The following is a 27,747-nucleotide window of genomic DNA, read 5'->3' as shown; positions in this document are numbered from 1 at the left end:
AAGTAGGATTGAGTCACTGTCAATAGACTCTAGAGACTGCATCTGAGTCAGAAGTCCTGTCGAACCATGATATTTTACGATAAGCCTCGAGGGCTCAAAAACACAAACTTCAAATGAACACTTATCAAAACCAAATAAAAATACATACAAAACAAACACAACATCATCATCAGGGACCTGAAACATTTCCCAGGTCACTTGTGATGTCGAATACATACGGGTGCTCTACAATCTAACATATAATACCGTTTATTACTGCTAGTAACACATGAAAACCCTTGAGAATACCTTTGTTCATAATTTAGCCACTGAACTAAGATCAGTAAACTATTGGTGAAACGTTCTGTACAGTACTTACAATAGGCACGTGTGCCTATAGACTCAGGCCAGACTCTTGCAGTAGCAAGCTAAACCAGGCGTGGATCAATTCTGTGACATAGACTGGTTCAAGGTCCAACAAAGCATGAATATTGTCTTCGCTCTCTTTGAACCTACCTATATGTCAGTAATGCCAGAATTGAACAAGACAGCCCTAACAGATCTCTTTGTATTAAATGATGGACAGAAAGCAAGCGACCACTGTTACTTCCTCCGAACTCCTGTCATTCAACCCCAGTCCCCCACCCCAAAATGTTTTTTTCCCAATGTGAAATTGAAAAAGAAAATATATATAAAAAAAAATCAAGTTGACAATGAGAATAAATGGGGATATGCTTCACTTTAGGCTGTATTATGCTGCAATTACATTTGTTATAAGCATGCATTGGCATTTTAACCCTCAAATAAACTAAGAAATATGACCCCCACAAAGCACAACAAAAATAAGGGAACATCCCCCTCAGTTCTTAATTCATAGCTGCCTGTAATGGTTATGCATGCCTACGACACATTTTGAAGCATTTACGAAGGCTTTATGAATGCACCGATGTGCTAACATTTTCACTTTGAGCTAACACGTATAGTGCTTTATTACTTGTCATAAGCATACAATGAGGCTTATGAGGCTTATAATATGTAGGTACCATGGCATGACAATAAGACATTATAAGTGGGTCATAAATGCCTATAACAATTTTTACAATGCATTATAACCACATCTTAATGCATTGTACCTGTCAGCTTTAAGTAACCTGTTACCAAAAGGTCTAATTGGCATGCTTCTTTTCATCTTTTCAACTCTCAGTGGTTGGAAGTCCTCCCGTATTGCTCGTCTCCAATCTCTAAGGACTAGCCTTTCATTCGAAGGTTGTTGTCGTGAACAATGGGGAAACTAGACACCCCTGTTTTTCCTCTGATCTGCGTCCATCCCTATTCTTTTGTCTGAAGGATTGTCAGTCACAATGGCCACCGGGTCGTCTCTTTGGCAGTCCCCTACTAGATATCATATGAATATGGTCCCTGCTACTTTAGACATTTAAACACTTTTCCAGGCAATGTGAGACCTGATCCTCCGAGCAGCGCGACTGCATAGAAAGACAACCTGGAACGCCACTGATATCATTGCCTGAGTAAGTTTTACAAAGGGTCTTTCCTGAAACACTAGCTAGTGTTGAATCCCACCACAAGGCCTCCCTCACCTTCCTCAACCTATACACAGCTAATCCAGAATGTCTGAGCGTTGATTAGGAAAAGGAAACAACATTAGACAAACATCCAGCTAATCACTAAAGCCACACAAAAGACCCTGAGAAACTAAACAGAAATAGATAACCCTGGACTTGTATATCTTAGCCTGAAATAATGGCTAGTTGTTCAGTCGTTAAGTTATTTTATGTACAGTACTTGTATGTGTATTTTGAATATGATGTGTATCGGTTATATGACTCGCTAGTGTGTACATGCGGTTCCTCTTGCTAACACAGCAGTGGATGACCTCACGGGACAGGATTACATGATTTATACAGATTCCAAGCAAGATGTTTTGAAAGACAGTTGTGGTGTGAATGACTGCAATATTTTGGACTGCAAAGTTGGCCTACGTCCATCATGTCCAATAAGGTGTCCTGCATGTGGCCCCTGAAAGGGTGTAGGTTCATGTCCAATGACCTTGGTCCTGTTGTCCCTTATCATTGACACAACACTTGATTGACACAGCACAGTCTTTTTTGTTTGTTTGTTCTCTTATACAGTATGTGTATGCATACATGTGTCTGGATACTGGCATGCATGCATCTGTGTGTTTGTGTACGTGTGCATGTAAGTGTGTGTAGATATACATTTGTGTGTGTGTGTGTGCGTGCGTGCGTGCGCGCGCGCGCGTGTGTGCGTGCGTGCGTGTGTGTGTGTGTGTGTGTGTGTGTGTGTGCGTGCATTCATGGATGTTTGTGTGTGTAGATAGGCCTATATGTGTGAGTGAGTTTTAAATTCCTAGTCCTTTTCTATCTAGGTCAGAGTATAGGCCTAGTGTGAGAGCCCCAGTGTTATGCAGATGGGCCTGGCCAGATAGAAGCTGGAGTCAGGTTGCCTGCTCCACAGACTACCATGTTAGCCAGCACAGGCCAGCCAGTCCACTACTCCGACTTTGTTCCAGTAGATATATAGATACTGGGAACTGTTCCTATGTCAGGTCTAAAGAAATAATAATAATGCATACGATAACTTAAGTTTGAAAGGGGATATTTCTCCTTCATATTTCATTTCACAAAATTCATTTCTCCATATCAATGTGTTGAAAATAATAGAGGCAACGATGCAGGTTGATATGTCATTAGCTTTTTTTCACGTAAGAATTGGTTTGGATTTAGTGCTAACCTTTTGTAGTCTAGCTCGTTATATCTTTCCAGTCCTTGATCTCTGCTGAAAATGAACCACCATTCAGCTGTGACCGAGAGTCATTGATTGACTAGCAAATGGTCACAAATAATGGAAGATTTTGCGAATAAATTACAAACAATTTCATGTTCAGATGTTATATTAGGTATAGGTATGGTTGATAAGCTAGGCTTTGGTAGTACAGAACAACAAAAATGAAATGAAAGAATTGCAAGTGAGGAATGGATGAAAATCATTTGTTCAGTCAAAAGAGAAGCACAGAAAATGACAATTAAGCACAATCCCCAGAGTCTTGTAGCCTTTTGCTACTTCCGGGTTAGTGAGAGAGCAGAGCAAAATGGTGCCTGACTGTTTTGGGCACACTGAAGACACAGTGGAACATCCAGTAGTGTGGTTACAAGGCCACAGTTGACCATAATGGGTTTGTGTATCTTGAAAAGTGCACCAGCCACAGAGTTTGACATAGGTTCACAAGTGGAATTGGAAGCGAAAGGTTTCACACGATGCGGCACGCTTAGGAAGGACCATCAAGGCGGTAAGGGATGCAGTGGCTGCCGAAGTCTCGCAGAAATGTTCGATTTAGGTCTGGGGCCGAGTCTTGGTGGATCGATAGCAGTAGTTTTGGCATCAGGTGTGGATGATCAGACTTTGGTTTGCCGATCTGAATGGTTCGCATTGGTGTAATTGCTCAGATGGTTGGTGTAGTCGGTTAAATAGTCACAGTATGGATGGACTGTGGCGGGGGGGCGGGGGGGGGGGGGGGGGTTGGGTGTGATGTTGCAGTGAGATTTTCGTAGCATTGGCGGTAATGGTTAAATGGTCACACTGCAGATGTGGCAGTGGGTTTGACGGTGTTGGGGCTGAGCACGAGGCTCTGTGCGATGTCTTCGCGGTTGATCTTGCACAGCGCCGTGCAGAGCGTGTCCAGGCTGGCGCAATCCTGGCTCGCCCAATCAGAGAGCAGTGCACGGACTGGATGTTCCTGCTGCCGGAATGTGGCGATGCGCTCTTCCTGGTATCCCAGCAGCCCTGCCAGGCTGCACCAATCTCTGTCCTCTGTGTGGTCGTAGCCCTCCCCTTCTCCGCCCCTGTAGAGGAGTTTCTCAACCTCCTCTCGCGTGTGGAGGGGAAGGAGCAGACAAGGCTCCTCATCCACAGTGACCACTGCAGGGAGAAAGACGTTACATGAGCGTTAGTCTGAGGTTACATTTGCGTTCATATCTGTTGAAGTAATGTTTAATCACACTGGTCAGTGAGCTCCAAATCCTTACTCAGGATCTGTGTGGACCTTTTGTCAATCATACATGAATGTCAATGGATCATCGTTACATCATAGCTTTGACTTTGAATTTGGCTTTGTTTCCAGAAGGAATCACTAAACAGAAATGCACATCAGCAAATAATATTGATTCACTACACTTATAGACAGTATATTGTAGGACTTTGTTCAGGCCAGCTGGAGTGCTCTTTCCTGACTGACTATTTCCTCTGCTCCAGTTGCTTATAGTTCTTTGGAACTAGTTCTAGTTCTCGGAAGGTTTTCTAAGGAACCTGTTAATCTCAAGAGAATCACGCGACTCCACAGAAAAACCAGCCATCTGGTCTAGTCTCAGCCAAGTGTGTGTTTTGAAAGGTCTACATTCTTCCAAACGGGTTCTTCAGGGCTTGACTCCAAACCGCCAGGAGCGCATGCCGCTGGTGAACTGACTGTGGCCCCTAACAGAGGTTTGTTTTTATTGTTGTTGATTTGCTACAGTAGGTTTGAGAGGTTGTGTTCAAAGGGAAATTCCTATCCTCTTGTCTTACTGAGTGAAGTCCCTCGGGGTGTTAACAAACATGTCATCTAGAAAAGCTATTCCATGCCAGCTTACTGTCCATCAAACCTATTTGTGGTAGTGTTCTGTTGAGTGGTATCACGGTTCAACCTAAATAGCTTAATTATGCACTTTGCTCCATTTCGAAAAACTGCCCTCAAAGTGCAAGCAGCCATCAAACGCATGGTACCTCTATGGAGTTGCTTTGTTGTGTGGCACATGGTATAATTGACCTGAATGCTGACTTAAATGTGAATTCATGAATGGATCTTTTCATTATATTTTTTTTGGGGGGCTTGTCTAGGTGTGCTATGTGGATGTGGTACATTAATCTATATTTTGTGTTACAGTACATTAGGTGTCGGGTGCACAGACATGTAGTAAAGTTCCCGTCTGTACCTGTCTGTCCCTGGGTTGACTTGTCTCTACATACAGGTGTGTGTGTGTGTTAAAGTATGTGTGTATGTGCATACTGTATGCCGTGCGTGAGCTTCAAGTAAAGGGAAGCTAAAAAAAATCTACAATTTTTTTGACCTTTATGATAAATTATTGCATGCATATATTATGGCATTTGCAGGCAAATGTAAGCTAGCCTACTATTCCTAATGTGAGGAGTAGATTGGATAGTCACAAGGCTAATAATATAACTGACTCACTGTTCGCAAAATAATTGTCTTTTATAAACACATTTTGTGCAATTCTAAGACACTTTACTCTCTATGACTGGAGACAAGAGCAGAATATTTAATACAACAAAAATGACAGGGTAGGCTACTCTGCTGACAAACTGAGCTAAATAAAAACAACCTTGTCTTGAATACAACCATCTAATTAAAGCCTATGAAAAGGGGAGACACATATTGTAGGCTATGACGTCCATATATCCTGGGGGAGGAAAATGTTATCCTAAAAAACCTTTCCGGGAGCACGGACTCACCCAATGATAAAGACAGTGATTGTGCGCACTCACCGGGGATATGGCCGATGCGCTCCGCTATAGTACCAATTAGCCCAAAGGCTGGCAGATGGCGATATTGAGTCGTTTCATCTTACCGTTGATAGGGAATGTATACAGCCGGCTATACAATCGTATCCCCCGTGGACCGGTTCGTAAATAAAACATTCCCTATTCAGGCTGCAAAATCATCAATTTCCACCCTAAATCTATTTAATCGCAAGAAGGCAGACAGAAAACTGGAAAAATATGCATACTTTCTCCATTTTCCACCGCCATGCTAGAGTAGCTAAAGCTAGTCCAGGATGTTGCGTATTGTGTTCAGCCAATCAGGTTGTGGCAGTCTTTTGTTTTGAATCAATTAGACCCTGGGTGAAAAAACAGACTGCAGCAACCTGATTGGCTGAACGTGATACACAACTTCTGGGACTAGCATGGTGGTGGAAAATGTTTTTTCATAAAGAAAGTATGTATATTTTCCATTTTTTTCTGCCTTCTCGAGATTATATAGAGTTAAGGAGGAAATTGGTGCCTTTGCAGCCTTCAATGGAGAATGTTTTGTCCACGACGGACACAAGTTTGTAGTGGCTAAGTAAGACAATAAGAGGAAATGACTCAATATCGGTATATGTCCACCTTTGGGCTAAGTGTTGTTTGCTCAATAGCCTATTGGGAGTTGAACATTTTGATATCTTAACTAAAGACAGGTTAGAGAATAGGCCTAGGCCTATTTTAGATGCTTTTCCCTGACTGCCGCAAATCAACAATCAGCTAATGGACATGCTGCGCGCTGCCCAAATTGCACGCTTCCCGACTGTAGGTTATGCCCTGGCCTTGTGATTGAAAACAATCCACGCTTTAAAAAAAGAGAAGCTCGTGTTTTGAAGGATTTCATTTATTTTTGTATAGGCAGTGGTAATTATATAATTTGGGCAAGTTTAATTCAATTTACTTCAGAGGAAGCTTAGCTTTGCTTATTGGACACGCCACCTGTGTGTGTGTGTGTGTGTGTGTGTGTGTGTGTGTGTGTGTGTGTGTGTGTGTGTGTGTGTGTGTGTGTGTGTGTGTGTGTGTGTGTGTGTGTGTGTGTGTGTGTGTGTGTGTGTGTGTGTGTGTGAGTGGTGTGTGTGTGGTGTGTGTGTGTGCGTGCTCATACATCTGTGCTCGCCTGTGTGTGAGTATCTCTGTGCAGGCCTACCTGTCTGTGCCTGAGTCTGCCCCTGGCCTTGCTGCTCCTGTAGGCTTTGGCTATCCACCGATATGCCACTGTCGCTGTGCAGCTTCTCCCCCTCCGGCGAAGGAGTCTGGTTCTGATTTGCTGTGCAGTTGTTGGCGCCCTGCTTGTTCTGCTTACAGCTGTTCCACCTGGACAGATATTTTTTTAAAGTACTCATTATATAAAAATGGATTAATAAGTGCCTTAATAAATGGACTTGGCGCTGATGAAGGTCAGGGCCCGTACTCGTAAAGCGTATCAGAGTATATATACCGTATCAGCACTCCTACTCTGAATACCGGCCATGATCCTTGCAGCTTCACAGAGCCAAAGGTCTAATGAAATGAAACGTTAGTTAAAGAAACATTTGTTAAATTCAAGAATACCAGTGTTCAGTTACCTTGTATGGTGTTGTAAAGTTCAGTTTATCCAGATACCCCATTGGTACATCAAGACTAATCATACAACTATGCAATAGTACTTTTTTTTTTACAAAAGTAATAGTGGGTTATTTTAAAACATGCAGAGGAAATTTGGAGAGCCAAGAGAGACTCCATTGGGTTAAATGACTAATTGATCATGATAATCCCACCCACCATTAGTGTCCGCCTGGAGACACGCTCACCCCATCCCCATCACTATCAATTAACAACATACATGATGAGCAGGTAGAATGTTGAATCCTTTGGCAGAGGATAGAACCCTACCCCCAATTTTCTCTTGCTGGCACTAACTCTCAATAGTCACCTCATATTCTACACAGTCCACTGCCATTCCCACATGCTCCCTTAGCTATGGAACGCCGTTTGGGTCTTGGCGTGTCAAAAAAAGATGTGCGTCAAATAATACAATTCTATTGTAGAATGTTGTGTGTGCAGAATGTGCATGTGCCATCCAAGTGCCACCACTACTATCAGTAAGCACTGTCAAAGCTGTACAAAAAAAAGTCGGCCATCAAGCATACACTGGCCACGAACTATGTGTTTATAATACCACGTTTGTAATAAGGCATCATTTGTTTGACCGGTACTTCTGGGGTAGCTAGCTAGCTTTAGCTCGGTACCTGAAAACAATGACCAGTATGAAATGAAGTCCTTTTCGTTATTCTTAGCAATGATTCAGCAATCCTCGTGAGTAATGTGACGGATGAATCAGAATTAGTTGGGTAATATAGATAATTAGGATGTCTTATCTGCATAATATGCTTTTGTGATATTCTTGTTATTAGAATGTATCCCTTCGGACTCTGGTGTTGACAGTTGCACTTCCTCCTTCAGCTGGGCCTCATGTCAACTGGGCCCAGAGAGGGGAGAAGTCAGGCTTGTCTTTCACATGTCTCTGGTGCTATGCAGAATATCAGAAAGAGAAGAGGACAGGAGGGAACATTGTCTTCATATGTCAATGTGTCTTTACCCATTCTAAACCATGTGAAGGGATGGCGTAATTAATGGGGAACCAATTGCAGGTTTCCACAATGTCTGTGTGCCAGTCACTCCCTCGTTTGGCCTTGAGGGATGTGTGTGGTAGTTGTCTGGAGTTGGCAATTGATTTATGCCATTGGTCGAGTTGGTGTTTTGTGCTAGGAGTAACAGGAACAAGATAGCAACCTCGTCTTAGGGGCCAAACAGAACGATAATTCATAGCGAATGCTGTCTGGCTACGGGATCTCATTTATAAAGTCTCACTTTGTGAACTGTACCTAATACCTGTGGTTTGTTATGTCGACTAGGGGGTGGATCTTTGCTTATAAAAGATCTCAATAGCCATTGTGTTATGACTCTCAACGGATCATTAGAAATGGTGAATCATTGACAAGTCATTGCTTTTGCAAAGCTCTCACTATTAAAGATTTAGTTTAAGTATAACTGACTTGTGTGATAAGTTTGTCTCTCCTCATTTGAAGGTTACAATTGGTGGAATCATGCCATATTTAAACTAGGTCATGTTAAACAAGGTCGGAATGTGAAGCAATGAAATGGGGTATCAGTCTACTCGGTGACACCCACAGAACACAACTGTGAAGAGTTTACGCAAATATTAGCATTGTAGCTCTTATCGCGGGACTGTGACTGTGTGAAATCACCTCCCCAGTCAGACTATTGTGTGTATTGACGTTCATATTACACTGTACAGCTTTACCTAAGGATTAGGGATCAATGAAATGGGGTATCAGCCTACTGAATACCCAATATATTTCTTCCCAATGTCCTCAGAGTTATCAGACTCCAAAACGTCCACGCAGTATTGTTTTTCCTCTGGGATAATGTTCAATACACATAGTAGGTTGAAAATAAATGTGGCTCAATTAGGTTGTTTCAGAGTCCCACAATAAGAGCTACAAAGCTAATGTTCTCTGGGTGTCACTGAGTAGACTGATACCCCATGTCATTGATCCACAATCCATAGGTAAGGCTGTACAGTGAAATAAGTATGCCCCCAATGCAATTCTAAAGTCTACTTACATCCAGTGTGATTTCAACCGATTTTTGTCAAATTAACAAATGATTGTCTTTTGTTGATTTTATATGACAATATTTCAACCTCGTTTATTATGATCAATTCAATTATGGCAAAATTCTACTATTTGTTTTCGTTTGCATCACTGTCAATGGCATACTTTTATTTTGAAGGCTAACCTCAAAGTCCAATATTGTGGCTAATCCTTATTGTGGCTAGCTTCACATAGATGGGTTTGACCACCATTAATCAACTAAGAACTGCCTTATAAATTAGGGTTATTTTAGATGATGATACCTAGCTATATAATTATCTAGCTAACTATAGCTCCTGAAACAGATTATGTCGTTTTGCTATGTTTTTGAGGAAGAACATTGTTTGCATCCATCAGCTAGCTAGCTTTTTTTTTAATATCCAGCACTGTAGGTGCGCAAGACAACTTCGCCAGCATCATAGCATACATATCGGTGAATCGCTGTGACATATGAAATACGAGTGATAGTGTAAGTGTACCAACAAAAAAAAACACAACAGCTGTAATGTTGGGCTCCTGAGTGGCGCAGTGGTCTAAAGCACTGCATCTCAGTGCTAGAGGCGGCACTACAGACCCTGGTTCGATTCCAGGCTGTATCACAACCGGCCGTCATTGGGAGTCCCATAGGGCGGCGCACAATTGGCCAAGCGTCGTCCTGGGTAGTGTTTGACCGGGGTAGACCGTCATTGTAAATAAGAATTTGTTCTTAACTGACTTGCCTTGTTAAATAAAGGTTCAATAAAACATTTAAAAATCAATAATGTAATGTGCAATTTGTTCATTCGACATCGTGGGGTAAACTATTTATTGTGCAACTGTTGATAAGATATCCATCCTGTCGAGGTATTTTGTGTGGTCCTCACTAAGACTTGAAAATGCATGCGCAGTTTATTAGGCTACAGATGAAATAAGTTATAATGAACTTCCCAGGGTGGTGAAAGTCCATGGGGATGAGCTGGATACTCCTTTCCTGTAAACATTGAGGGTCTTAATTTGTATAGTGACATGATGATCGGTGCTTAGCTGCCAATTACAAATAAAAATGCCCCTGTCCACTTTATCAGCGAACTGTTGTTTAGAGAGCATGTGTGAAAACCAGATCTGGCAAGTTATATAATATTCAAATGAAAATATGTTGTAAATTGGATGGAAACCTAGCTATTGAGACTAATTTAGATAAATAAAGGCTATACATTTTAAAAAACCATGAAAGAAATGTCAATTTCATAGATAAGTGACCTATTGTGTGCCTATAGTGTGCCCTGTCTATGTCCTCAGTCTGCTTTTCATGCTCATGGGGCGGAAGTGGGTCAAAGTGACACCATTTGATGGGGTATCTGAATATTTCATAGCCCCCCTTCTGTCCCCGGTGCTGACTGCCGCCAGCATCGATGCTAGCCCAACCGTATTCTGGTCTGTTTGTTTTGAAGCCCCTGTCTTGAACTGAAAGTGTGTCGGATCATCACACTAAAGCTAGCAGTGCCGTGTAGAGAGTGTAGAGTTGGGAAAATAAGCAATCAATATTATGCGGGGATCAGTGGGGAGTGGGTGTAAAATGTTTAAAAGGACAGCAACTCAAATGTAGCACAAAATAGGCCATTTTCTCTGAACAGACGTTGGGGATCCCCAGGCTGAATGTCAGGGGCTTGTGCCCTCACCCAGAAAAAGTGGCAGATTACTTCATGAAATATGAAATAGATTAACTATATTATCAGATCAGATTTCTTGACTCTTATGTATACCTCATGTCTTGAAAATCTCATCTATCGAACATTGGCGTTCCTGTAGATTGGTTCCCTTAAATATTAGAATACAACACCATTCCTCATTGAAGTCCCATCCCATCTGCCCTTCTTCCTTACCTCTTAAAGACGATGAAGGCTACGAGGCCCACCACAACGGCTGCCAAGATGGAGCAGTAAATGGGGATGAGGTTCTTGTTCAGCTCGTCACCTATGAACTTGATTGTACTGGTAGTGGTGGTGGTGGTGGCGGTCTCCGTGGGGCCGTAGGGGAAGAGGGCGTCATCGTCAGTGAACGAGGGCAGGGACGAGCCCCCAGAGGGAGGGGGTGAGGTGGAGGAGAAGAGCGGCGGGTTCAGATCTGCAGGAGAAGAGAAGAACAAGATGGTGGTGAGAATAAAAAGTGGGAGAGAAATGGAGTGAATATAATTGACCGTTGTGTATTCATGTATGAGTAAATATATGTGAACTCTGAACATATCTGATGTGAAACTAGATAGAGGCATACAAATCTGTTAAGGAATTTCATGAGAGATGGCGCCGGAGGAGATCAAATCAAATCTAAATGTATTTGCCACATGCGCCGAATACAACAGGTGTAATGCTTACTTATAAGCTCATAACCAACAATGCAGTTTTATGAAAATACCTAAAAAAGCAAGAGATTAAAATAACAAATAATTAAAGAGCAGCAGAAAGATAACAATATATACAGGCTATATACCGGGGGTACCGGTACAGAGTCAATGTGCGGGGGCACCGGTGTCGAGGTAATTGAGGTAACATGTACAAGTAGGTAGAGTTATTAAAGTGACTATGCAATAATAATAGAGAGTAGAAGGGGAGGGGGGCAATGCAAATAGTCTGGGGAGCCATTTGATTAGATGTTCAGGAGTCTTATTGCTTGGTGGTAGCAGCGGTTTAGAAGCCTCTTAGACCTAGACTTGGCGCTCCGTTACCGCTTGCCGTGCGGTAGCAGAGAGAACAGTCTATGACTAGGTTGGCTAGGGACTGACAATTTTAGGGCCTTCCACTGACACCGCCTGGTATAGAGGTCCTGGATGGCAGGAAGCTTGGCCCTGGAGATGTACTGGGCCATACGCACTACCCTCTACCATACCAGGCAGTGATGGTGCAGCTATAAAACCTTTTGAGGATCTGAGGACCCATGCCAAATCTTTTCAGTCTCTTTTCAGTCTCCTGGGGGGATCAGTCAGGTTTCAAGACTAGTCATTCAACTGAGACTGCTCTCCTCTGTATCACGGAGGCGCTCCGCACTGCTAAAGCTAACTCTCTCTCCTCTGCTCTCATCCTTCTAGATCTATCGGCTGCCTTCGATACTGTGAACCATCAGATCCTCCTCTCCACCCTCTCCGAGTTGGGCATTTCCGGCGCGGCCCACGATTGGATTGCGTCCTACCTGACAGGCCGCTCCTACCAGGTGGCGTGGCGAGAATCTGTCTCCTCACCACGCGCTCTCACCACTGGTGTCCCCCAGGGCTCTGTTCTTGGCCCTCTCCTATTCTCGCTATACACCAAGTCACTTGGCTCTGTCATAACCTCACATGGTCTCTCCTATCATTGCTATGCAGACGACACACAATTAATCTACTCCTTTCCCCCTTCTGACGACCAGGTGGCGAATCGCATCTCTGCATGTCTGGCAGACATATCAGTGTGGATGACGGATCACCACCTCAAGCTGAACCTCGGCAAGACGGAGCTGCTCTTCCTCCCGGGGAAGGACTGCCCGTTCCATGATCTCGCCATCACGGTTGACAACTCCATTGTGTCCTCCTCCCAGAGCGCCAAGAACCTTGGCGTGATCCTGGACAACACCCTGTCGTTCTCAACCAACATCAAGGCGGTGGCCCGTTCCTGTAGGTTCATGCTCTACAACATCCGCAGAGTACGACCCTGCCTCACACAGGAAGTGGCGCAGGTCCTAATCCAGGCACTTGTCATCTCCCGTCTGGATTACTGCAACTCGCTGTTGGCTGGGCTCCCTGCCTGTGCCATTAAACCCCTTCAACTCATCCAGAACGCCGCAGCCCGTCTGGTGTTCAACCTTCCCAAGTTCTCTCACGTCACCCCGCTCCTCCGTTCTCTCCACTGGCTTCCAGTTGAAGCTCGCATCCGCTACAAGACCATGGTGCTTGCCTACGGAGCTGTGAGGGGAACGGCACCTCAGTACCTCCAGGCTCTGATCAGGCCCTACACCCAAACAAGGGCACTGCGTTCATCCACCTCTGGCCTGCTCGCCTCCCTACCACTGAGGAAGTACAGCTCCCGCTCAGCCCACTCAAAACTGTTCGCTGCGCTGGCCCCCCCAATGGTGGAACAAACTCCCTCACGACGCCAGGACAGCGGAGTCAATCACCACCTTCCGGAGACACCTGAAACCCCACCTCTTTAAGGAATACCTAGGATAGGATAAGTAATCCCTCTCACCCCCCCCCCCCCCTTTAAGATTTAGATGCACTATTGTAAAGTGACTGTTCCACTGGATGTCATAAGGTGAATGCACCAATTTGTAAGTCGCTCTGGATAAGAGCGTCTGCTAAATGACTTAAATGTAAATGTAAATAGGTTCTGTCGTGCCCTCTTCATGATGTCTTGTTGTGCTTGGACCACGTACAGCCCAGTTGATGAGAATGGGGGTATGCTCGGGCCTCCTTTTCCTTTTCCCTGTGCCCAAGTGTTCTTGGGCACAGGGACTATGGTGGTCTGCTTGAAACATGTTGGTATTACAGACTCAGACAGGGAGAGGTTTGAAAATGTCAGTGAAGACACCTGCCAGTTGGTCAGCGCATGGTCGGAGTACAAGTCCTGGTAATCCGTCTGGCCCTGCGGCCTTGTGAATGTTGACCTGTTTAAAGGTCTTACTCACATTGGCTGCGGAGAGCGAGATCACACAGTCGTCAGGAACAGCTGATGCTCTCATCCATGTTTCAGTGTTACTTGCCTCGAAGAGAGCATGAAAGTTATTTAGCTCGTCTGGTAGGCTTGTGTCACTGGGCAGCTCTCGACTGTGCTTCCCTTTGTAGTCTGTAATAGTTTGCAAGCCCTTCCACATCTGACGAGTGTTGGAGCCGGTGTCGTACAATTTGATCTTAGTCCCGTATTGACGCTAGGGAATTTTTCTTGAAATTTCCCATGAGAAATTAAGCCCTGGAATTTGGGGAATTTAGCTTAAATTCCTCCAAAAAGTTAGCTCATAACAGTGAACCTTTTTTTGTGGTATACACATAAGGCAATTCTAGGTCTTGTAGTATATTTCGGTTAAACTATACCCAATTCAATGGAATTGCAAGCATCTGCATGCACAGTGCATTCTTCCATCACATGTGCAGTGCACTCTTCCATCACATGTACAGCTGATTCTCAAGATCTTGAGCACTAATGAGATGCTATTGAGCCCACCCTACTACACTGTCTGAGCCAAGGACTACATGCTTTCTGGTAATCTTTGATTACAATATTGGGTGGGGGGTGAATATATTTTATATGACATACATGATTTATTGTTAATTAGTAAATAGTAGCATTCAGTAAAGTGTGTTTAAATCATTTCTAACTCGTTCACAATTTCTGCTAGTTAGTATTTACTACCATGTGGGTTTCCATACATGTTTAATTTTAAAACATGTATCTTACAAAGGACTTGTTTCATCTAACTGCTTAACTATTGATCTGTGCATGGAATTGTATTTGTTGTTTTTTTACTCATTTTTTTCTCATCGTTACAGGAAAATGCCACGGGCACTCTGATGTGTGGAGACATTTCACTGCAGCTAATGTAGAAGGAAAAGCGATGTACATTTGCAAACGCCGTTTCGAATCATATGTGAAGAATGCAACAAAGATGCAGAATCATCAGGCAAAGTGCATTCATTTCCCTCAGCGCTCACAACTAGCAACATCTGACAAAAGTCCGTCTACTTCTATTCGAGGTGAAAATGATGAATAAGACACCTTATCGATAGCAACCGTTCACCCCTCCTCCTGGAATCAGAAGATCTTTTGACTCGATGGAGGAATGTAGTCAGAGAAATGCTGATGCTCAAGCTGTGCATGCAACTGGTTCACCTCTGATGCTCACAAGCAATGTGTATTGGAAGAGATTTCTGAATGTTCTTCGCCCAGAATACACCCCTCCAACCAGACATGCTTTATTATATTCATTTGCTGGATTCAGAGTTCAACAGAGTTCAAGTGAAGGTCAAGCAAATCATAGAGAAAGCAGACTATTGCAATCATCTCTGATAGGTGGTTGAATGTCTGTGGGCAAGGAATAATAAACTACATCCTCTCCACCCTTCAACCAGTATTCTACAAGAGAACAGACACAAGGGACAACAGACACACCGGTCTCTACATTGCAGATGAGCTGAAGGCAGTCTGTAAACATGAAGGCTGCTTGGTCTAAAGTGGAGAAGTCCTACCCTCACATCACACCCATTGACTGTGCTGCTCGTGCATTGAATCCGCTCCTCAAGGACATTATGGCACTGAAAACAATGGATACACTACAAGAGAGGCAAGCAAATGGTTAGGTATGTGAAGGGTCAGTAATTTATTGCAGCAATCTACCTAACCAAGCAAAGTGAGAAGAATTAGAGCACCACATTGAAGCTGTCATCATGTTTGACAGTCTCCCGATATGGACAGCCCCATCAAGAGGATCCACCTGGATGATGTATTTTGGGAGAGAGTGGCATGCAGCCTGAAACTCCTGAAACCTATAGCAGTGGCCATTGCACAGATTGAGGGAGACAATGCCATCCTGTCTGATGTTCAGACGCTGCTTGCAGATGTAAGATAAGAAATCCGTACTGCCCTGCCCACTGTTGCTCCAAGCAGTTCTAAATACATCAACGAGCTTGAAGACTTCTGCCTGAAGCCCATACATGCCACAGCATACATGTTGGACCCCAAGTATGCTGGCAAGAGCATCCTGTCTGGTGCAGAGATCAACAAGGCCTATGGTGCCATCACTACCTTGTCTTGCCACCTTGGCCTGGATGAGGACAAGGTACATAGGCTGTCTGGCGAAGTACACTTCCAAGCAAGGGCTTTGGGATGAAGATGCAATATGGCAGTCGTACCAACATATCTCATCAGCCACCTGGTGGAAGGGACTTTGTTGATCTGAAGCTCTTTCTCCTGTTGCCTCCATCATCCTCCAAATCCCACCAACATCAGCCACCTCAGAGCGCAACTTGTCCTTGTTTGGGAACGCACACACCAAAGCATGTAACATGCTGACCAATACAAGGGTTGAAAAATCGGTGGCCATCTGGGAAAATTTGAGGCTTTTTGAGCCTGACAATCCTCAACAAGGTTGGAAAGTGGCAGGGAAGAGGAGGCCCCAGAGTCTGATGGTCAAGAGGTGGACATTGAGGAGGTCCAGGGAGAAGATATGGAAGCCTGAGAGGAAGACAACCAAAGTTTTAGTTTCTAGACTATCATTTTACAGATGTATGTTGAAAATGTTTTTGGGAGACGCGATGGATCCTTGGGGATCATTCAATATTCCCTTTCTTTTGTTGTTCAGTGAAATCATCCCATGTGAAGAGTCAACTCATTTAATTTAAGTTCAATTCGTAACTAAATAGTTTTTAAAATTTCTATTGGAAGGATTTCATAATTTGCAATTATGTCTACTTATGATAAGGTAAAAGGTTTATGTTTCTGTCTCCATATGACATGGTAAATATATCCAATGCAAAAACACATCTACATTTAAATGGCATTAATATGTCTTTGCATATATTTCCTTTAATCCAAATATATTCACATTAATTCCCATATATTCCTGTTAATTCCCACGAAAAGTTTCCACCTTTGAATATTCCCCAAAAGGTGCAACCCTAATTGCCTGTTTGATGGTTTGTCGGAGGGAATAGCGGGATTTTGGGGTTAGAGTTCTGTTCCGTGAAAGCGGCAGGTCCACCCTTTAGCTCAGTGTGAATGTTGCCTGTAATCTATGGCTTCTGGTTGGGGTATGTACGTACAGTCACTGTGGGGACGACGTCATCGATGCACTTATTGATGAAGCCAGTGACTGATTTGGTGTACTCCTCAATGCCATCGGAAGAATCCTGGAGCATATTTCAGTCTGTGCAAGCAAAATAGTCCTGTAGTTTAGCATCTGCTTCATCAGACCACTTTTTTATAGACTGAGTCACTTGTGCTTCCTGCTTTAATTTTCCTTGTAAGCAGGAATCAGGAGGATAGAATTATGGTCAGCTTTGACAAATGGAGGGCGAGGGAGAGCTTTGTATGCGTCTCTGTGTGTGGAGTAAAGGTGGTCTAGAGTTTTTATTTACATTTAACATGCTGATAGAAATGAGATAAAACTGATTTGTTTCCCTGCATTAAAGTCCCGGCCACTAGGAGAGCCGACCTGTAGATGAGAGTTTTCCTGTTTGCTTATGGCGGTATACAGCTCATTGAGTGTGGTTGTAGTGCCAGCATCAGTCTGTGGTGGTATGTAGACAGCTACGTAAAATACAGATGAAAACTCTCTAGCTAGATAGTGTGGTCTACAGCTTATCATGAGATACTCTACCTCAGGTGAGCAAAACTTCAATACCCCCTTTGACACCATGTGTGCACCAGCAGTTGTTTACAAATATACATAGGCCACCGCCCCGTGTCTTACCAAAGGCTGCTGTTCTATCCTACCGATAGAGAATATAGCCTGCCAGCTGTTATTAATGTCATCGTTCAGGCACGACTCGGTGAAACATAATATATAACAGTTTTGAATGTCCTGTTGGTAGGATATACGTGCTTGCAGTTCGTCCCATTTATTTTCCAGAGATTGAATGTTGGCTAACAGTACGAATGGCAAACGCAGATTAGCCACTCGTCCCTGATCCTCACAAGGCACCCCGATCTCTTTCCACGAAACCTCTGTTTCTTTCTCCTGCGAATGACGGAGATGAGGGCCTGTTCGGGTGTTTGGAGTATATCCTTCCCGTCCGACTCATTAAAGAAAAATTATTTGTTCAATTCGAGGTGAGTAATCACTGTCCAGAAGCTCTTTTCGGTCATAAAAGACGGTAGCAGCAGCATTATGTACAAAATAAGTTACAAACAATGCGGGGGAAAAAGTAGCACGGTTGTTTAAGAGCTAATAAAATGGCAGCCATCCTCTCCGGCGCCATCATGTCATCATGGCTGCCCTTTTACGGGCTCCTAACCAATAGTGTTATTGTGTGTGTTTTTTCGCGTTATTTGTAACTCATTTTGTACATAATGTTTCTGCCACCATCTCTTATAACTGAAAAAAGCTTCTGGATATCAGAACAGCGTTTTCTCTCCTCGTACTGGACAAAGATATTTTCTCTAACGATTCGGACGTGAAGGATTTCACTTCGGACACCCGACAAGGCCCAAATCCCTGTCCTTTGCACGAAGAAGAGACAGAGATATCTGGGACTTAGGTCAGGGTGCCTTCAGGACTCCTGAACAGCTAATCAAATGACTACCCGGACTATTTGCATTGGCCCCAATTTTTATGCTTCTGCTACTCTTATCTAAGTATAGTCACTTTACCTCTATCTACATGTACATATTACCTCAATTACCTCGACTAACCTGTGCCCCCGCACATTGACTCTGTACCAGTACCCCCTGTATATAGCCTCGCTACTGTTATTTTATCGTTGCTCTTGAAAAACATTTGACTTCAGTTTATTTTAGTAAATACTTTCTTCACACTTACTTTTCTTAAAGCGGCATTGTTGGTTAAAGGGGTTATTAGTAAGCATTTCACTGTAAGGTCTACACCTGCGCATGTGACAAATAACACTTGATTTGATTTGATATTGTATCAGTTAACATGTATTGTACGACGACTTACTGCTAAACTCCCTCCTTTGTACAATATCAAATATTAAGTCCTTTCCCTCACTATCTTAACCCACCATACAATCAACATCTACTTCAGTTTTCTCCGAATCCTGTCATGAAATACACATTTGCCACTTGAACCCCACCTCTTTAAGGAATACCTAGGATAGGATAAGTAATCCCTCTCACCCCCCTAAGTTTTAGATGCACTATTGTTAAGTGACTGTCCCACTGGATGTCATAAGGTGAATGCACCAATTTGTAAGTCGCTCTGGATAAGAGCGTCTGCTAAATGACTTAAATGTAAATGTAAATGTAACTTTCAGGCAGATAATGTATTGAGAACAGGATTTAGCCCTCTGTATCTATCTCCATATTTGAAGTATTGTTATCAGTTTGAGTTTCATACAAACACCCGTAGAGACTCAGGGAGAGGCCTGATAAGGGGGACACCCCCCCCTCCACCTCTACAACCCCAGCCTGGAGCCTCAATATGGAGACTGTTCCCTCTGTCACAGGTGGTGGCAGATGGAGAAACATATTGTGAGTCCTGATACCCTGCCCATATGGAGGTTTTAGGGACCTAAGATGTGGGGTGGGTATAGACCCCAAGGATGGAAACAGGAGTGAGCCTACAGGAGTTGAATACGGCACAAGTAGCCCTGGGCCTGACAGTGTAGACAATCCCCCCTTAAGCTCAACCTCATGCACACACCCACGCACCCACACACGCACCCACACACACACCCACACACACACCATGCTCTCTCTTGTCCTGTAACTGTCAGTAATTGACTCCATTTTGAGGAGTAGCTCGAAAACCCAGGAGAAGGTGGGTATACTTAACAGAGAACATCTCCCTACACACACACACGCACACACACGCACACGCACACACGCACGCACGCACACACACACACACACACACACACACACACACACACACACACACACACACACACACACACACACACACACACACACACACACACACACACACACACACACACACACACACACACACACACACACACACACACACACACACACACACACACACTTGACTTCCTCCTCCTATCCATCCCACATCACTTGGCCATTTCCCATACCCCCAAGGAGTCATTACCAGAGTAAGAGCCCGTGCTTCCATCCATCCGGCCCACTTTCCCTCTCTCTCTCACCATTAACACCTAGCGGGCATGTTCACTCTTCAGCGCTGGCTGCTAATGTGGAAAACTATCCACGTCTGTAGTTTTACTTACAGTTACTCACATCAACAGGAACTCATCCGACGGCACTAAATGACTCAGGAGAGTTGCTTTGCATTTGGGGAAGGAGATGGTAGTCGTTTTTTTTTTTTTAACGCTAATGTGGTGAAATAATTAGTGAGACCTTGTTGTGATTGCGACTCAAGGGGAGCAGGTCAGGGGAGGGGTCAGTAGTGTGGAAGGAGAGGATACATTTTTCGTTTGCTGTCTTAGTGTGACCAATGTCAATGACCGGAAGTGTTCAATTAGTTTGACATGTAACTGGGTTTTTGCTTCATGAGCCCGCTGCGTTTGAACTGTACAGAATTCTACAATTAGAAATACATTGAACGTCACATTTGTGCATACATTTTATTTACATCTTTGACTGCTTTCCCATATGTCATATATCTCATGTTATTAAGGGTCCTCGTCATAACTTCATAGCAGCTCTGGCCATGAATACAAAAACAAAACAAAACAGATCCTCTCTTTTATTTTGTTGTGCAATTTACAGGCTTGTGTGACTGCGTGACCGACTCGCCAGCCTACTGATTTACTTGAGGCCGAGTTTGTTCAAACTTATTTATCTTGTCTGACTGCAGATCAGTTCTAGTGGTGCATGTTCGATTGCAGGTGTTGTTAATAACAGACAGTTAGTCTGATTGTTTTGTCTGGCCGCTAGTTTACTGGTAGATTGCAGGTGTGTTAAAGTTTCTTTTTCTGGCTGATGCTTGTTTCTCTGACTGCTAGGTGGTCTGACTATGGCCTCCCGTGACTGCCAGGTCAGTGAATGGTCCACCTGCTGTGTTCAATGAGCCTTGTGCTCCAGTCAAGTGGCCTCTCCGTGGGTTCAGCCTACTCAGCAGAACACAGCTTAGACGCAGGTGGCTGACGCCAGCTCTTTTTTTCTCTCTCTTTCTGGTTACCCTTTCTTTACCCCTTTCTACTGATGTGCATTACTCTAACCTGGCTTCTGTAGCTTCACCCTGTAGCATTTGAGGATGTTCATTGTTTTTTTTAAATAATTCATGCGTTCAAAATCAATTGCTAGCAACCGACCACCACTACACAGAAACAAATGAACATTTCGAGAACATTTCGAGAACAATGATAGGTTAACGATAGGTTTCTAAACAAATAGACTATCATTAAAGGGAACTAAGCTGATTGACTGCCTAATTGACAACTTTTTTCCACTTCTTTTGACAATTGCTATTTCCCCCCAACCCTTACACAAGGACACATCAACAGATTTGTTACCAAGTCAGCTTGGGGATTTGCAACAGAGACCTTTCTGTTACTGGCCCAACACTCTTAACCACTAGGCTACCTGCTGCCTGTCTCTACTACTAGTTCATGACATTTCCTCCTCTCTCATCATCATGACTTCTCCCTCTTTTACTACCCCCTCCCCCACCACGCCCACCACTCCCTTCATTACACCCCTCCACCCACCCAACAAGAAAGGACACCAGACACCCTACACTGACAGAGACCCCCTTTGTCGGGCACAAATGTGCCCTCTCTTTCTCTCCCTCACTCCCTCTTTCTCTTTCTATCAGAATATGCCATCTCTCTTACTTGCCCCCTTGTCCATTCCTTATCTCCCTCTCTATCAAGCCATATGCACTTTCCTTTGTCTCCATCCCCAACTCACTTGGACCTCACAGTCTCTCTCTCTTCCTCTTTCACTCTCTCTCTCTCTCTCTCTCTCTCTCTCTCTCTCTCTCTCTCTCTCTCTCTCTCTCTCTCTCTCTCTCTCTTTCTCTCTCTCTCTCTCTCTCTTCTCTCTCTCTCTTCCTCTTTCTCTCTCTCTCTCTCTCTCTCTCTCTCTCTCTCTCTCTCTCTCTCTCTCTCTCTCTCTTTCATCTTTCTCTCTCTCTCGCTCTCTCTCTCGCTCTCTCTCTCTCTTTCATCTTTCACTCTCTCTCGCTCTTTCTCTCTCTCTCTCTCTCTCTCTCTCTCTCTCTCTCTCTCTCTCTCTCTCTCTCTCTCTCTCTCTCTCTCTCTCTCTCTCTCTCTCTCTCTCTCTCTCACACACACACACACAAACACCCTCTTTGGCTCTCTCTCTCTTATACTGTATTTCTGTCTCTCGCTGTCTGTCTGTTTCTGCATCTCTCTCTCTCTTTATCTCTGTATGATGGAGAGAGGAAGCCGTACACTCTAAAGTGCCCTTTACTAGCGTGACTGAGTGCTGCTCACAGTGCAATGAATGGCCACACTGGGAGTGACCTTATCCTCCTCCTCTTCCACAGCATTCTGCTGAGCTCAGCTCATACAGTATCCCTAGAGCAGGAGAAGTGGCCCTTGGTTTGTACTTATAAGAGCTTGTGTGTGTAACCTCAAGTTAGGATTGAGCCCTATTATTGTACAGGCAGGAGAAGCTCCGACCCCCTTTCATTTTCAACAAGGGCATGAAGAGAAATGTGAATGGATTGTGTGAAGGTGAGCGAAGAGAACCCTGCTTGCGGCGCGGCAGGAAAAAGTTGAGCGCTTCACTACTTTATTCAAATTTCACACGGCCACCGCTGCTGTTAACCAATCAGGTGAGGAGCAGATGTTTGCTTGAAAATCTTCCGTTCATAAAACATATAGTAGTTCCGCCAGTCATTTGTTCCGAGCAAGCGACATTTTAAAAAGGATGGAAGAAAGCTAATCATCGGTTCTGTTTTTCAACTATATATGATGTTGGCTTTGCTAGAATACAGAGACTAAATCAAAAGGTCAATGTCATGAAGGAGGATTTTAGAGATCGATGGTGTTGATGGTGAATGAAGAGAAGTTTGCACAACATTGTTTGCTTGTGCTGCTAGCTAGTTATGAACCTCAATCGACCTAGACCTAAACTTCAAAATGGTGATCAAAGCCACCATTTGTGAATGTGTTAACTAAATTAAATTCTTAAATTTGCCCACCAAATGATAGAAATTTACAGTAACACAAATTATAACACTGTAAATAAAGCTCAAAGCATGAATTTCCCATGCAATACCAATTGGATTATGGTATCTTAACATTATGATTCTTATAAGTTATAGCTCATGGCTCTTATACCTGTGTAATGACATAGATGATTACAGCTCACTTCCTATAAATTACAGTCCATGGGACTGCATGTAAAAATACACATGAATGGGTACTTTGGGTAAAGTAAATTGTGAGAATTCACCCACCATCAACACCAACAATCTCTGCAAACCTCCTCCGTGCAATTGACCTTCTGATTTTGTTTCAGTATTATAAAAACATTCTCAGCAAATAAACCAGGTAGAATTACAAGACTCCCCACGTCCCACAACTATTTTCCTTAAAAGAAACGCGTATAATTAGCCTACACATTTCAGATCCTTATTTTCACATGCAGCGCTGTACCCAGAATACAAGGGTTGGATTTGCGCTCAACAATTCGATTATGTCAGAAGAATCACACCGAAGAATCAGTCTTTTTGTTAGCCTCATATCTACTGGTATCATTCTAAATTGAAAATATTTATCGCTAGATCAACAAAGAAAGTGCGAGTTTTTAGTCATTCTTTGCTTCAGATGTACAATGACGAGGGACGCATTGCAACATTGCCCATAAGGCCAGTAACGCCATCGTACTGAAGGCATTTGGCTGCATTGGTGATGCATGCCATTATGATACGTTCACATTTAATTTAATTTGACCTTTATTTAACTAGGCAAGTCAGTTAAGAAAAAATTCTTATTTTCAATGACGGCCTGGGAACAGTGGGTTAACTGCCTGTTCAGGGGCAGAACGCCAGATTTGTACCTTGTCAGCTCGGGGGGTTTGAACTCGCAACCTTCCGGTTACTAGTCCAACGCTCTAACCACTAGGCTACGCTGAGTAAAAAATTGAGAGGAAAAAAACAGATTGGAGAGCACATAACAGGACCCCCAAAAAAAGTTGTGTTCGTCGGAGAAATCAACATAGAAACACAGACAAATTGGAGACAGATCCTCTTCACCCCTTTTTATTGCAGAATTCTGATCTGTGAACGTTGACACTAGTTCATCTTGAATAATAGTTTTAAGTTAACAATTCAGATAAGTTTAAACTCTTCACATCAATGAGTCCACATTGAATGAATCAACATATCATTTCAAAATGTACAAATAAGCGAACTTGTTTGTAAATTATAGACATTTTTAGTAAGTAGGCTATTATTACTAAAGCATCATTTCGAAGGTGACCAACCCTGCTCCCCTCCCTGATCTACTGGGTGAGCAGACATCTATTCCAACCCAGCAATAACACCACATTATTATCAACTCATTAGGTTTGATAAGTTGAATCAGGTGTGTTAGTGCTGTGCTGGAATAGAAGCCCGTACACCCAGCATAGCTCTAGGAGCAGGATTGGCCTGTTCCACTTGCAATAAGTTTATAGCCTACATTGTGTGTGATTTGTAACTGTATTGTTTCATATAACATTTGCTAACATGAGTACACATACAACCCATGGCATATAAGTATTTGCCAGCAGTCTCTTACGCCAATCATTTGGACCTCTTCATCTGCAGACATGCTTTCACAGCCCTCCATATCTGAGGACAGACAACATCACAAAGAGACAGGCTTCATTATATTACAATTAAACAGTCCCTAATATGTTGCTATAGTTTTCCATTTCCTCCCACAAACATACACTGCATTTTTTTTCACATTTTGTTACGTTACAGCCTTATTCTAAAAGTGATTCATTAAAAAAATTCCTCATCAATCTGCACACAATACCCCATGACAAAGCAAAAACAGTTTTTTTCAAATTTGTGTATTAAATGTATAAAAACTATTTGCATGAGTATTCAGAACCTTTGCTATGAAACTCGAAAATGAGCTTAGGGGCATCCTATTTCCGTTGATCATCCTTGAGATGTTTCTACAACTTGATTGGAGTCCACCTGTGGTAAATTCAATTGATTGGACATGAAAGGCACACACCTGTGTATATAAGGTCCCACAGTTGACAGTGCATGTCAGAGCAAAAACCAAGCCACGAGGACAAAGGAATTTTCCGTAGAGCTCGAGACAGTATTGTGACGAGGCACAGATCTGGGGATGGGTACCAAACAATGTCTGCAGCATTGAAGTCCCCAAGAACACAGTGGCCTCCATCATTGTTAAATGGAAAACGTCTGGAACCACCAAAACTCTTCCTAGAGCTGGCCGCCCGGCCAAACTGAGCAATCGGGGGAGAAGGGCCTCGGTAAGGGAGGTGACCAAGAATCATATGGTCACTCTGAGAGAGTTACAGAGTTCATCTGTGGAGATGGGAGAACCTTCCAGAAGGAAAACTATCTCTGCAGCGCTCCACCAATCAGACCTTTATGGTAGTGGCCAGACAGAAGTCACTCCTCAGTAAAAGGCACATGACAGCCCGCTTGGAGTTTGCCAAAAGGCAACTAAAGGACTCTCAGACCATGAGAAAAAAGATTCTTTGATCTGATGAAACCAAAATTGAACGCATTGGCCTGAATGCCAAGCATCACATCTGGAGTAAATCTGACACCATCCCTACGGTGAAGCATGGTGGTGGCAGCATTATGCTGTGGGGATGTTTATCAGAGGCAGGGACTGGGAGCCTAGTCAGGATCGAGGGAAAGATGAATGGAGCAAAGTACAGAGAGTTCTTTGATGAAAACCTGCTCCAGAGCACTCAGGACTGGGGTGAAGGTTCAGCTTCCAATAGGACAATGACCCTAAGCAGACAGCCAAGAGAACACACGAGTGGCTTCAGAACAAGTCTCTGAATGTCAAGGAGTGGCCCAGTCAGAGCCCGAACTTGAACCTGATCGAACATCCCTGGGGAGACCAGAAAATAGCTGTGCAGCGACGCTCCCCATCCAACCTGACAGAGCTTGAGAGGACCTGCAGAGAAGAATGGGCAAAACTCCCCAAATACAGGTGTGGCAAGCTTGTAGCGTCATACCCAAGAAGACTCGAGGCTGTAATCGCTGCCAAAGGTGCTTCAACAGTAGACTGTTTTTGCTTTGTCATTATGGGGCATTGTGTGTAGTGTGATGAGGGGAAAAAAACAATTTAATCAATTTTGGAACAAGGCTGTAACATATCAAAATATGGGAAAAGTCAAGGGGTCTGAATAAGTTCCAAATGCACTGTACCTGCACTATCTAACGAGTAACCTACTTTCTCCCTTTGACCAGTTTTCATTGCTGTTATCTACAAATATATTTAGAGCATGTGTTTTTAATTTACAATGATAAATAGGCCTACATCACGATAACAAGCTAATATGAAGTTAGCTCGTTGATGATATTTCACTTAACGTATGTACTGTAACTTCTGAAGTTGGCTAGCCAGCTCATTAGCCTACACACAGTGGCCGGCTGTAGTCAGCTAGCTAAACAACTAGCTAATAATACATCGTTTTTTATACTTTTCAAAATGTATTTACTTACTTGAATAGGTTCACGCCTACGCCCACGAAGCGGCCAATCCTTTTGATCCGTTGTCAAGCGGAGGCAATGTTTCTGGTTTAGTGTAAGTGGTCACTTTAAAGCTCAAACTGTTTTTTAAACTGTTCACACCCAAGGGCACATGTCACTTTCTCTCAAGCACTTAAAGGGATATAAAACATCTAAGACACATAAAAATCTCTTCTTTACTCAAGAGTTGTTGATTATCTTGTAGGCAGTGGAGAAGGTGAATAGCTTCAAGTTCCTTGGCGTAATCATCACGAGCAATCTGAAATCTTTGTCTACATACTCATCTCATATGTATATACTGTACTCGATACCATCTACTGTATGCTGCTCTGTACCATCACTCATTCATATATCCTTATGTACATATTCCTTATCCACTTACACTGTGTATAAGACAGTAGTTTTGGAATTGTTAGTTAGATTACTTGTTGGTTATCACTGCATTGTCAGAACTAGAAGCACAAGCATTTCGCTACACTCACATTAACATCTGCTAACCATGTGTATGTGACAAATAAAATTTGATTTGATTTGATTTGAAATGGTCCACTCACATAGACAGTACGGGGAAGAAGGCACAACAGTGCCTCTTCAACCTCAGGAGGCTGAAAACATTTGGCTTGGCCCCTATGACCCTCACAAACATTTACATTTACAGATGTACCATTGAGAGCATCCTGTCGGGCCGTATCAGCGCCTGATACGGCAACTGCACCGTCCACAACCGCAGGGCTCTCCAGAGGGTAGTGCGGTCTGCCCAACACATCCCCGGGGGCACTCTGCCTACCCTCCAGGAGATCTACAGCACCTGGTGTCACAGGAAGGCCAAGAAGATCATCAAGGACCTCAGCCATCTCCGCCACCAGAGGTACAGCCTGTTCACCCTGCTATCATCCAGAAGGCGAGGTCAGTACAGGTGCATCAAAAACTGCTTCCATCTCAAGGCCATGAGACTGTTAAATAGCCATCACAAGCCAGCCTCCACCCAGGACCCTACCCTGAACTTAGTCACTGTCACTAGCCGGCTGCCACCCGGCTCCTCAACCCTGCACCTTAGAGGCCGCTGGCCTATGTACATAGACATGGAACACAGGTCATTTTAATAATGTTTACCTACTGTTTTACCCATTTCATGTGTATGTACTGTGTTCCAGTCAAGGCCATCCTATTCAACTATTGCTGCACATAT

General features: G+C 43.5%; 1 protein-coding gene across 1 annotated transcript in view; it reads right to left on the bottom strand.

The window, feature by feature from the left end:
* Positions 1–3,536: 3,536 nt before the first annotated feature.
* ngfrb (nerve growth factor receptor b) overlaps positions 3,537–27,747 on the bottom strand; it is a 71,270-nt gene continuing 47,059 nt past the window's right edge. The window contains exons 4-6 of the mRNA XM_046369310.1: positions 11,111–11,351; positions 6,740–6,906; positions 3,537–3,936 (exon numbers count right to left, since the gene is read on the bottom strand). Coding sequence (XP_046225266.1) covers positions 3,593–3,936; positions 6,740–6,906; positions 11,111–11,351 — 752 coding nt within the window. The 3' untranslated portion in view covers positions 3,537–3,592. The remainder of the gene's footprint in view (positions 3,937–6,739; positions 6,907–11,110; positions 11,352–27,747) is intronic.

Source organism: Oncorhynchus gorbuscha, linkage group LG11, assembly GCF_021184085.1.
Source record: "Oncorhynchus gorbuscha isolate QuinsamMale2020 ecotype Even-year linkage group LG11, OgorEven_v1.0, whole genome shotgun sequence".
Classification (NCBI taxonomy): domain Eukaryota; kingdom Metazoa; phylum Chordata; class Actinopteri; order Salmoniformes; family Salmonidae; genus Oncorhynchus; species Oncorhynchus gorbuscha.
The sequence above is the reverse complement of the archived record's forward strand: the minus strand, read 5'-3'. Positions and strand labels throughout refer to the sequence as shown.